Source organism: Martes martes (genome assembly GCF_963455335.1).
Source record: "Martes martes genome assembly, chromosome: 1".
NCBI classification, from domain to species: Eukaryota; Metazoa; Chordata; class Mammalia; order Carnivora; family Mustelidae; genus Martes; species Martes martes.
Genome location: NC_137888.1, coordinates 106580985 through 106593517, shown reverse-complemented (window position 1 = coordinate 106593517; position 12533 = coordinate 106580985). Strand labels below are relative to the sequence as shown.

Here is a 12533-nt window from a genome sequence, read left to right as displayed (position 1 = left end):
TTTATTTGTCGGGGAGCTTGTGCACAAGCAGGGGGAGTGGCAGGCAGAGGGAGAAGCACAAGGAGTCTGATGACGGACCCGATCCCACGACCCCGGATTATGACCTAAGCCAAAGGCAGACACTTAACCGACTGAGCCACCCAGGCATCCCGAATTTTTAAATAATCCTTACTTTCTGCTGTAACAGTATGCTCCAGCCTCAACTTTTGCTTCCACCCCATCCCCAACCTTTCTCCGAAGGCCATCCTTAGAGATTACGCAGCAGGATAAACACTTGAAGATGGTGCTTGAGGAACGAGGAGAGGGTTCAAGAAGGCACATGGTCAGCTATTTCAGATGCTATTGAAAGGCTCAGGGCAGGGCACATCACTTCTTCCACTGTTGTTCCAGGAAGGTGCTCTAGGCAGGGAAAGAGTTGTTTGGACCATGCAGATGCAGTTACTGAGACCTCTACTATGTGCTCTGCACTGTGAGGGATACACAGATTATAGGATACCCACTCCAAGGAGGTGCCCAGCAAAACAGACACACATGTCCATAAATACCCATAATACACCCCTGTGGGTATTTTCATTGTGCTGTCAATGAGGTACATACAGTGCTTTGGGGGAGTTCTGGGATGAAAGATAGTATTTAAAGCTAGAAGGGTTGGAGTAGGTTTCATCGAGGTGACTTTTGGGTTAGAACTTGAAGGAGAGTAAGATTTGAAAAAAATGTTTTTCCCCGATGAAAAGGAAGTCACTACTTACGTATGCTGAATCAGATATGACTTTGCAGTTTCATTCAACTAGATCCAGTCTCCTGCAGGGTGCTGTGAAGCACAGAAAGAAGGCTAGTGAATGTAGGGCAGCATGCTTGCTTGATGCCCAAGTAAGGAAAGAACCGTCATGATGCCATTTAATTTTTATTTTCAGACACAGATGAAACATGTCCTTCATTCACCAGACTGAGCTTCCACAGTGCTGTGGTCGGTACAGGACTGAGTGTGAAGTTGATGCTCTACACAAGAAGAAACCAGACCTGTGCACAAGTCATCAACTCCACATTTTTGGGGAACTTGAACGTGACCAAGAAAACCACCTTCATTATCCATGGATTCAGGCCTACAGGCTCTCCTCCAGTTTGGATGGAGGACTTAGTACAGGGTTTGCTTTATGTAGAAGACATGAATGTGGTTGTTGTTGATTGGAATCGAGGAGCTACAACTGTAATATACAACCATGCCTCCAGTAAGACCAGAAAAGTAGCAACAATCTTGAAGGGATTTATCGCCAAGATGTTGGTAAGAGAGAATTTTCTTATATGATTCAGGGCCAAATTGAAACTAGCCTGTTATCTGGAGATTTAAAACCAAGAGATATCTGCAGTGAACAGAGGAACTATTTTGAAAACCCAGCTAAGCCCCAGGGAAGGTAGAGAGCACAGCTGGAGGGAAGGCCCATAGGTATGGTTGTGCAAGTTGTGCACTACACAGGACACCATCTAAGGGAGCACCATTGTCATGATATACATTGTAGATCTATATATTTGTTATGATATTTTTCCCAGCAGTAACAGTTAAGTGTCTTTAAGAAGGGATATCTTTTTCTATTTCACATAAAGGTGTCTTATGGGTAAGAGAGGTTCTGTCTAGGGGTTTTCTGGCTTCACTGTGTTAGAGTTTTCCTCATCTTCTAGAGTTATGCCTTTTCCTAGAAATGCCTAAAATTTACTGACCCGGTTATCAAAAACCAAAACGGATAGACGTGGTCTGATGAGAGATTTTTGTGTGTGTGTGATTTATATTTTTAGAAGACTCACGAAGATTAAATAAATCTTAAATTTTATTTAGCGATCTATCTCAGGAATTGCCCCCTTTACCAAAAACCAAAACCAAAACCAAAACACAACCACAAAAAAGTGACTTTATATGAGAACTATCTCAGAGACAATCAGGCCTGGTGGCCACTGTGGCCAGGGGCAGCAGAATTTTCACACAAGCTTCTCACTTAAGGCCACAGCCCTGGGAAAGTGAGTAATACTAACATGACTCACCACGGGCTCTCCCAGCCCACTGCAGTGTTGCCCCACCCGCATCCCTTTCTTTCCTTCCTTCCTTCTCTGTCCATGGTGACTTCATTAATTGAGCCAGCATGAAGATAAAGGAGTTCATCAAAATGTTTCTTTGCCCTTCTCCTCAACTTAGAGCTGAATTTTAGAGATGTCTCCTCAATTTAGAGATGCCTCAGCTTGATTTCTAGCAGAAGCATGAATGGAGACACCGTGGCATAAAGGTTAAGGCCCAGACTCAGAGTTGAACAGACTGGTTTGACTTCTGCTCTGCCCCTTCCCACCTGCCTGATATTGGGCAGGTTACTTTGATTCTGGGCCTCAGTTTCCTCTTCTGTATAATCAGAAGAATGGCATTTACTTTGTGGGGTTGTTGTGACATTTAAGTGAGTTCATAGGTATAAGTTGCTTAGAAATATTTCTCCTAAGAACTGTATCCAAAATCAAGTTTAGGAAGTTTCTACAAATGTTGTCAACTCCTCGGCCCCTTCCAATTTATAATGATGGACCTCTTGAAATTTCAGGTACAAGGAGCTTCTTTTGATGACATTTATATGATTGGAGTAAGTCTAGGAGCCCACATAGCTGGGTTTGTTGGAAAGATGTACAAAGGACAGCTGGGGAGAATTACAGGTAAATCTTCCTTGAATGGGTGTGTGTTAGTCAGCCTGGGCTCCGTGTTCACTGAGGGAACATGATACGGGCTGTCCAAGTCCTTGGGTTCAAAGCCAGCTCTTCCAATTACTTAACCCCTCTGAGTGAGTGTCCTCTTGTGCAAAGGAGAGACCATGATAGTACTGACTTCAGGTTGTTATTTAATAAAATACATAATAAAATAAAAACACTTGGCAAATTGTATATGCCGTAGAAAAGATTGGTGGTAACTTTCTTTCTCTTCTGGTTAGAAAATACAACTATGGCCCTTGGGGATTTGCTCTGTGCCCTTCAGATAGCCATCTCCCTTTCACTTAATCTAAGATAACCACATACCCAATATGTTTCCATCTCCAGACACAGCTGGAGTCTCATGATAGAAAAATGAGATGGGAATTTTGATAGTGGGTTTTACTCTCTGAATATCAGCTTTCAGGGCAAAGCCGAATGAAAACTCAGAAACACAGCAGGTGGAACCCCAAACAAAGGCTTTCTTGCTGGGTTCTCTTGCTTGCTGCTCCTGTAACTTTCCACAGCCACAGAGCACAGGCTGAGGGAGGCTTTCTGTTTCAGAGACTCAGGGCTTCTCCCCATGTTCATACCCTTCCCAGAATCCATCTCACACAGAAAGAGCTATTTTCAATCTAGGGAATCTGGAGGGTAGAAGTGAACAGAGGAAGGAAAGATTCAAACCAACTGTATTTGTGAGGTAAACTTTTAGCATTGCAGTCTGAATGTGCTGCTTGACTGGTAGCTCTGAGCAAGTCATTCTCATTTGCTCTCTCTCTGTCTCTGTCTCTGTCTCTCTCCCTCTCTCTCTCTCTCACACACACACACACACACACACACACATATCACGGGTGTCTCCTCTAGCCCTGCTACTCAAGGTCACATTGTTTTGTTTTTCCTGGTTCTTTTTTTCTCACTTTCACCTCAGCGAAAGTAGCCAAGGCCACCCTCATCTTTTTACCTGTTTCCTAGGGAGGCCAAGCTCTTTTTAAGTTTTTAACATTATTATTTTTATGTTTTAGAAAGCAACATGTCCTTTGTAAAAAGTTTCATTTCCTGGGGCACCTGGGTGGTTCAGTGGGTTAAGCGTCTGCTTTCAGCTCAGGTCATGGTCTCAGGGTCCTGGGATCGAGCCCTGTATAGGGCTCCGCACTCAACAGGGAGTCTGCTTGTCCCTCTTCCCTTCCCTCCACTCATACTCTCTCTCTCTCTCTCTTGCTCTCTCTCAAATACATAAATAAAATCTAAAAAAAAAAAAGTTTCATTTCCATTATGGGATCAAAGGACAGATAGCTTGAATCTGCTTGTGTCCATTATCTGTTGGGAGCTCTTCTTCTGGTGGGTGGGACTTTCCCCGGTGGTATGTTAAGAACCGGAACAGCTCTCCCCAGCCCCTTCCCCCCAAATTCTGGATTTGTAGTGTTTGCTGATCTCCATGGTTTGAATACGCTCACCACTGCTGATTTCAAGCTGCCAGCCTGACATGGCCAGCCACAAAGTCTGGGACGAAATGAACAAAGTCTGCTGTCCAGTACTGGCCCTAGCAGAATCCAACCCACCACTGCCTCATTCTGTCTCACCCCCCATTTCCCTCCTAGCAAACCTGTTCCTACCACTACTGTGAATGAGAGTGCAGTTTAACCTGGCTTCTGACCATGGATGGGAATTCCCCAAGCCAGCCCGCCTTCCACTCTGGGCCCACGTGGCCCTGCTCTGTGGCCGGAACACTGCTAATGGCTCACGGCTCAGTCTTCTGGGTCCCCTGACTTCCCTACGTTCTTCAGATGCCTCATCCTTTCTGATCCCTGCAGTCAGTCTCAGCTGTCCCCCAGAGCAGCTTCGGGGCGAAGCGTTTCTCTTGTCTGCTCACCTCTCACCACCTTTTCGGACTGGCCTCACTGGATTCTGGTTGGGAATTGGGCCTGTTGCCTAGGGACACCGTTCACACCCACCTCCCCCACAGTGGATGGGTCTGCTTGTTAATTAGCTAGACCATAATGGCTGCTTCATTTCCTCCATTTCTCTCCTTTCATCTGCCCTTCTTCTTGCTTTTTCTCTCCAGGCACCTCTCCTGGTTTTATTTCTCATTAACTTCTTAATGTCGTTGTTTTTCTTTTTTAATTTTAAATAGGCTCCCTGCCCAACGTGGCGCTTGAACTCATGACCGTGAGATTAAGAGTAGCGCGCTCTACTGACTGAGCCAGCCAGGCACCCCCTGTTTCTCATTAACTTCTTTAACACAAATGGTGGGACGTAAGTGGATTTTAGAATATTCCAAGTACCTACATCACTTGATAAGACATTGCTTTTGCTTCTCAAACTTAAGGGTGTACCCAATTCCCCTTAGGGGTGCTGGTTACAATGCCAACTTGCTGAACCAGCACTCTGGGGTTGGGGTCCAGGAGTCCACCATTAAGCAGAAGATGCAAGTGGTCCCAACACCCCACTTTGAGAAACGACCTTGGAGCTATGCTGTTCAGTCCAGTAGCCACTAGCTACATGGAGCCACTGAGCCCTTGAAATGCGACTAATACAGACTGAGATGTTCTATTAGAGGAAGACACACACTGGATTTCAAAGACTAGGTTAAAAGCGATATTAAAAAAAATCTCAAATATATTGATTACATGCTAAAATGATAATATTCTGGATATGCCAGGTTAACTAAGTGGGGTTAAATACAGTGTATTATTAAATTAATTCTCCTTATTTCTATTTACTTTTTAAATTGGCTTCTAGAAATTTTAAAATGATATATGTAGCTCACATTATACTTTTATGGGACAGCATTGCCTTGGAGAGTTCACAGTGAAGTTGGGGATGGGAAAATGAGGCCCCTGAAACCGCACGCAAAATGTCAGATGTCTGTCTGCAGAGAGGTCTCTGTTGGATGTCTGTCTGTCTGTCTGGGGAGAGGTCTAAGGCTTTCATCAAATTCTCATATTGGTTAATGCTGTAATAAAAGTCAATGAGCACCAGCTAGACACTTTTCTGATGATCTTTGAGCGATAAGAAAGAGCTCCATTTTCCCATTTTGTTTCTGTTCTGTAATAATCTCAAAATGTTCTGGATTCAGATCCAGGAGTCCTTTTATAAGTCTTCTAAAGTAGCTGTTAATTCTACCTCCATTTTGCAGATTCAAACAAACAACAACAGCAAAACAAAACAAAACAAAACAAAACCCCTGAGGTTTAGAGAAGTAAAATGACGTACTTAAGGTCACATAGCTGGTTGGTGTTAGGTTTGGGGCCCCAAGTCACATCTCTTCTCTTCCAATGGTCTCTGTCCACACAAATTATATAGCTTTTTAAGGGCACTTTAACTGTGATTTTTGGCTGACATTGTAAGCTGATTATATGTTATGAATTGTCACCAAGGTGATCATATATCCAAGCTTCCTATCCCCATCTCCATTTGTGTGCCCTGATGTAATTATCAGAAGCACTCTTATCCGTCTCAAAATTGCTCTGGTTTGAAAGTGTGTAGTTGGCTGATTTCTCTGCCGTGGATCTGAAGGCTCCTATAGACTGGGGCTCTCACTGTTCGTTTCCTTAGACCAGGAGTGCTGCTATCTTATGGGAGGAGGGAGAATTCCTCAGCAAACTGTAAGGTCCTGAGTTTCTCTTGGTATGTTGAGAATGTCCTGTGGACTTGGGTGTCAGGGTGTTGGTCCATCTCCGCCCACATCAGTTTCAGTGGAGAGCCAAGCAAAGAAGAAAAGCTAGAGGGTGGGGATGAGAAAGATAAGTGAGGCGGATCAAGACGGGTCCTGAGGAAGCACGGGAGCTGGGAGAGGACAAATAGCAAGATTGAGGCCAGAACCTGGGAAGTCAGGCAAGGATGACATATCTTGGATTTTATCTCTAACACCAGGGGATGGAAGATGCCATTTAAAATGACTTTCACAGGGACGCCTGGGTGGCTCAGTGGGTTAAGCCTCTGCCTTCGGCTCAGGTCCTGATCTCAGGGTCCTGGGATCGAGCCCCGCATCGGGCTCTCTGCTCAGCAGGGAGCCTGCTTCTTCCTGTTTCTCTGCCTGCCTCTCTGCCTACTTGTGATCTCTCTCTCTGTTGAATAAATAAATAAATAAAATCTTTAAAATATATATATAAATAAAATGACTTTCATAGACTCAGAGCCCTGAGACATCCCTTGGAGTCTTCTTCACGCCAGGTAGGTTTCTAGAAAGCCAGGCCTTCGGGAACCTCTGGTGGTGCGTCATTGACTGTTGTTTTCATTTAGAGTTTTTAGTTTGTGGTTACAACATCACGGGAGCTGCACTCTTGTTTTTCCAGCTGAGGGTTAGGAACGCCCAGCTCACAGGGACCTAAGGCAAGAAGTCAGCCCAGGCAGTTGTGAGGTGGGTTAGTTCTGCAGGAACTGACACCCACTTTATTTCCCTTGCTGATACCTGGCCTGACCAGTGAGTTTCACACTTTCCCACCACGCTTGCCAAACCCAGTGCGATGAAACCAAGAGCTCAACAGAGAGAGGTCATTGCGTTGTGAGGCTGCGGCTCTGATGAAGACACTTGATCTCCTTGAGCCTTGCTTCCTGCATCTGTAAAATGGGAATAATAGCTACCCTGCCTCCCACAGGCTTGTGATGTGGGTCATATGAGCTAGTATATAGGAATAAAAATTGACACCATAAAGGAGTTTTATGAATAACAAGAAGGAAAGGTTGAGGGAGATTTCTGGACCATTTAAGATGGAATATGCATAAGTATAACATCTGCTTTTTATAAGTACCCTCAGGCGCTTTTTTCCTGATGAACCGGTTGATCCCCTTGCCCTGGTCCCCCTGGCACTAGCTGCCTTTGAGCCCTGCCAAGGCACAGCCCCTAATGGTGTCTGGATGCCATTCCCAGGGGGCACAGCCAGGGTAGCCATGTCTTCTGTGGGAAAAGGCCAGAGGACTGTGGAAAGGAGCCTGACAAAGCAGGATGGGAATGTGAGTGCTTGCCCACCCGAGAGTGCCCTGTCTCCTGTTTGCCAGCCTCCTGCGGAGGGATCAAAAGCCTGGCCGCTTGTGACTCATGGTGTGGGGCTGCCAACCTGACTCAGTTTTCTTTCCAGGTCTCGACCCTGCAGGCCCTTTATACAACGGGAGACCTCCTGAGGACAGATTAGATCCTGGCGACGCACAGTTTGTTGATGTCATCCATTCTGACATTGACGGTAACAGTCCTGTCCTTGTGGGTCCGTGAGCACCCCCCTCCTACACTCCTAAAGAGTCTCCCCCTGAGGGGGTCATCTCAGGGAGGGTTGGCTCAGGTTCCTCCAGATCCCTCTTTTCCTTCGGGTCAGGGTTCCAAATCCACTGAAACACTGAAGGGACACTGGTTTAATGTAGGCATCTGAGATGTCTTGCTGGAGTGGAGGTGCTTTTCCCATCAACGTTTCTTATTCATTTATTTATTTATTTATGATGTATTTGACATAGAAAGACATAGTGAGAGAGGGAACACAAGCAGGGGGAGTGGTAGAGGGAGAAGCAGGCTTCCTGCTGAGCAGGGAGCCTGGTGTGGAGCTGATCCCAGGACCCTGGGATCACTACCTGAGCTGAAGGCAGACGCTTAACGACTGAGCCACCCAGGTGCCCCATTTTTTATTTTTCAAGTGATCATCTTGACCAATCAAGGCTGATTTGCACACCATGTGGACAAATGTTTCCATATATGCAGCAGGCTTTGGATGCATGATTTCTGTTTTTGTTGGTTCTTTCTCATTATTTTCTTAAGCTGAAAGATGTGTTCAAGTGTTGCGTCTTTATGGAGAGCGATTTTGAGCCATCTGGAGCTCTCCAGCTCTCTCTGGATCTTCTGGCCAATTTTGTCTTTCCTGGTATCCTGATATCATATCTGGGGTTGGGTACATGATATGGGGGTTAGGGTGATGTTAAAGATGGCCCTTTCTATCCAGACGTCTGGGAGAAGAGCCAGAGTAGGAACCTGGGGAGGGCTGAGGGGACAGAGCAGAGTAGTCTTTAATAATAAACCCTCTTTGGGGGCACCTGGGTGGCTCAGAGGGTTAAGCCTCTGCCTTCAGTCTAGGTCATGATTTCAGGGTCCTGGGATCAAGCCCCTTATCAGGCTCTCTGCTCAGTGGGGAGCCTGCATCCCCCTCTCTCTTGTCTGCTTTTCTGCCTACTTGTGATCTCTCTCTCTCTCTCTCTCTGTCAAATACATAAATAAAATCTTTTTAAAAAATAATACATCCTGGGGCGCCTGGGTGGCTCAGTGGGTTGGGGCCTCTGCCTTCGGCTCGGGTCATGATCCCAGGGTCCTGGGATCGAGCCCCGCATCGGGCTCTCTGCTAAGCGGGGAGCCTGCTTCCCCCTCTCTCTCTGCCTGCCCCTCTGCCTACTTGTGATCTCTGTCTGTCAAATAAATAAATAAAATATTTAAAAAAAATAATACATCCTTTTTGTGATACAACAACCTGAAAAACCCCTGGTCAGGGGCCCCTGGGTGGCTTAGTCCATTAAGCGTCCAACTCTTCATTTCAGCTCAGGTCATGCTCTCAGGTCAGTGGTTCGAGCCTGTGTCTGGCTCCACGCTCAGCGCAGAGTCTGCTTGTCCCTTTCTGCTCCTCTGCTCCTCCCCACCCCCTCGTGCCCTGTATCTAAATACATAAATAAATAAAATCTTGGAAGGAAGGAAGGAAGGAAGGAAGGAAGGAAGGAATAGCTGTCTTTGCACAAAAAGAAAAACCCTTGATCCCCTGTCACAGGCTGTCTGGTGTGACATTCAGCAACTGCTGGCCTTAAGAGGAAATGTCTCTGTGAAATGGCTGTATTATTACTATGTAGTTTGCAAAGTCTTACCTTCCTAAATTGCAGTCCCTTGATGCCATTTTAATGCTTGATGGAAGAGTAATTTATTTTTTTATTCTTGGGGAGAGAGTGAATTTTGAGGAAAGAGAATAAACTTTGCCATCAGGCAGAGGTAGGGCTGAGATCCCAGGTTCTGTCCTCTCCGTGGTATCATTTAGTTCAGTAAGCCCTCTGAACCTCAGTGTCATCATCTGTAACTTACTTCATCTGAATTTACCATTGGACACTTTTTAGACATTGTGAAAATGAGAAGAAAGGTGTGTACAGCACGCAGTACCATGCCCACAGACACGTGTAGGTTCTCAGTATACAATAGCTGCTATTATCGCAATGGTGCACTATATGTATACGTGTACAAATAATCATTTAAGTCAAGCACTTTACTGATTATTTTGTGGTTACAGGGTTAAAGAGGATAAGCAGTTATTAAATCAATCTACAGTTATTTTGGCCCCCATTTTCTAGGAAAGTCTCCAATTTAAAAAATGTTGTTTCTTACAAAGTAAAAGTTCACTTTTTCTTTTTTCTTACTCATTAAAGACTGACATGAATGCAGTTAAGAGGCCCAGGAAACACCCGCAATTTGAGGGTTCCAGGCAAATATAAAGAAGAAATGCTATCATTTTATCAGACTTGCTGTGAATGAGTGATCAAAACCCCCTGCCTATAGAGAAAGAATGGAAATAAATTTCATTGCTGTCTTCATAGTCTCCTAGTTGGATATCACTGCTTTCTAACTAACTAGCTGGGTAACTTTACAAAATATTTAAATAGGTATAAAAACAACAACAACACAGCCCCTGCCTATATCCTTCCAGCAAATGAACTATGCAATGCGGAAAGTTCAAAAATAAAAGCACAATATATTCTTCTCTAGCCCTGGGCTACAAGGAGCCATTAGGAAACATAGACTTCTACCCAAATGGAGGATTGGATCAACCCGGTTGTCCCAAAACAATATTGGGAGGTAAGTGCAGATCCTTCTTGCACAGTAGTGGTTTTAAAAGGCCTATTTTAAATATCTGATCTTATTCTATGGGTAATAGTTTTTAATAGAAAACAAATAATCTGAGAAGATAGATATAGTATAAGTATAAATTATGTCTTAAAAATTAATACTCAAATACACTACTTAAAAAAAAACTATTGCAGCATTATTTACAATAGCCTAGATATGGAGGCAACCCAAGTATCCATCGATAGATGAATGGATAAAGAAGATACGGTATATTTATACAATGGAATATTGCTTAGCCATGAAAAGGAATGGATCAAATCATTTGCCACAACATGGATGTATCTAGAGAGTGTTATGCTAAGTGAAATTAGTCAGAGAAAGACAAATACCACATGATTTCACTCATACGTGGAATTTAAGAAATAAAACAAATGAACAAAGAAAAAAGAGACAAAGAGAAAAAAATAGACTCTTCACTATAGAGAATAAACAGAAGGTTACCAGAGAGGAGGTGGGTGGGAGGTTGGGTGAAATAAGTGAAGGGAATTAAGAATACACTTATCATGATGAGTAATGAGTAATCTAAAGAATGGCTGAATTGCTATATTGTACACCTGAAACCACTGTATATTAATTATACTTGGTTTAAAAACTAAATTTTAAAAAGCAAGTAACCATAACCATATGATTAAAAGCTAATATAAATTATTTCTCTCTCTTGAAAAGGTATGTCCTTGGGGCACCTGGGTGGCTCAGTGGGTTAAAGCCTCTGCCTTCAGCTCGGGTCATGATCCCAGGATCCTGGGATCGAGCCCCACATCGGGCTCTCTGCTCAGCAGGGAGCCTGCTTCCTCCTCTCTCTCTCTGCCTGATTCTCTGCCTGCTTGTGATCTCTGTCTGTCAAATAAATAAAATCTTAAAAAAAAAAAAGAAAAAAGAAAAGGTATGTCCTTGATCTACAAATTCCATATCTAGAAATCTCTCCTAGAGAAATAATGGAAAAGGTAGACAAAAGTCAAAGTGCAAAGATACCTGACATAGCATTATTTATAATCGCTAAATTTTTAGAAATAGTCTAAATATCCAACATGGAAAGTTGTTAAGTATGGTATGCCCACATAAAGGAATATAATTGTTTAAAAGTCATATTTTCAGATTAATGAAAATGCTTACAGTGGGATGTTAAGTGCAAAAGACACAAAACTCTACAGTATGATCCCAATTTGTTTCTTTAAATGTGTATTTGTACATTTGTAAGTATAGAGGAAAAGACTAAACCTAAACGCTGAAAATAATTATAGTGGTGAACTCTGGATATTGGACTTCTAGGTGATTTTTGCATCATTTCCTATTATTTTATATTTTCTAAATGAGCATGTATTATTTTATAATGAGAAGAAACTCATAAAACAAAAAAAATGGGTAACTAGAAGGCAATATAAAAGTAATGTGGGGGTCAGAATAAAAAACCCATCCTCAAGTGCTCTGAATATGTATTTCACCATTGCTAGAGAAAGTTAAATAATCATGAATATGATTCTAGAAAAAGATGATCTTATTACAAAATGGTAGCTGTATACAGCCCCATGGGAATGACGTGGTGTTTGGAAATGATCCAGATGAATTGGCATAAATAGGGTCAGCCATATTGTACCATAAATGGTGGGTGTACAAATCCTGTCCCTTGTGGTATAGCGTCACTACCTCTAAGGAGCCAAAGATAGTGTGCTTTGCTTATAAAGGACATTCTCTGTATTGTTATCAATGTCATTGTTTCTGCAAGTGGAAGTTCCAGAAACAGTAAGTCAATACTGACCTGTCAGATTTAGTCCAGTCCAGTTCGGCCCGATGCCAACCCACACTTTTCTTCTCTTGCCCTGGTTTATTTCTGTCCTTCATTGATCTCCTCTGTGTGCATAAGTGGACTCTGGGGGAAGAGGAGACATGGGTCTGACTCCAGCACTGAATGCCTCTCCAAGCCACTAGCTCATCATCATAACTCCTCTTCTGGGGTTCACTGTTTCCT

General features: G+C 43.5%; 1 protein-coding gene across 1 annotated transcript in view; it reads left to right on the top strand.

The window, feature by feature from the left end:
- LIPH (lipase H) overlaps window positions 1–12533 on the top strand; it is a 45144-nt gene that overhangs the window by 17851 nt on the left and 14760 nt on the right. The window contains exons 2-5 of the mRNA XM_080809259.1: window positions 915–1282; window positions 2574–2682; window positions 7791–7892; window positions 10427–10516. Of these exons, the coding sequence (XP_080665385.1) occupies window positions 915–1282; window positions 2574–2682; window positions 7791–7892; window positions 10427–10516 (669 nt within the window). The remainder of the gene's footprint in view (window positions 1–914; window positions 1283–2573; window positions 2683–7790; window positions 7893–10426; window positions 10517–12533) is intronic.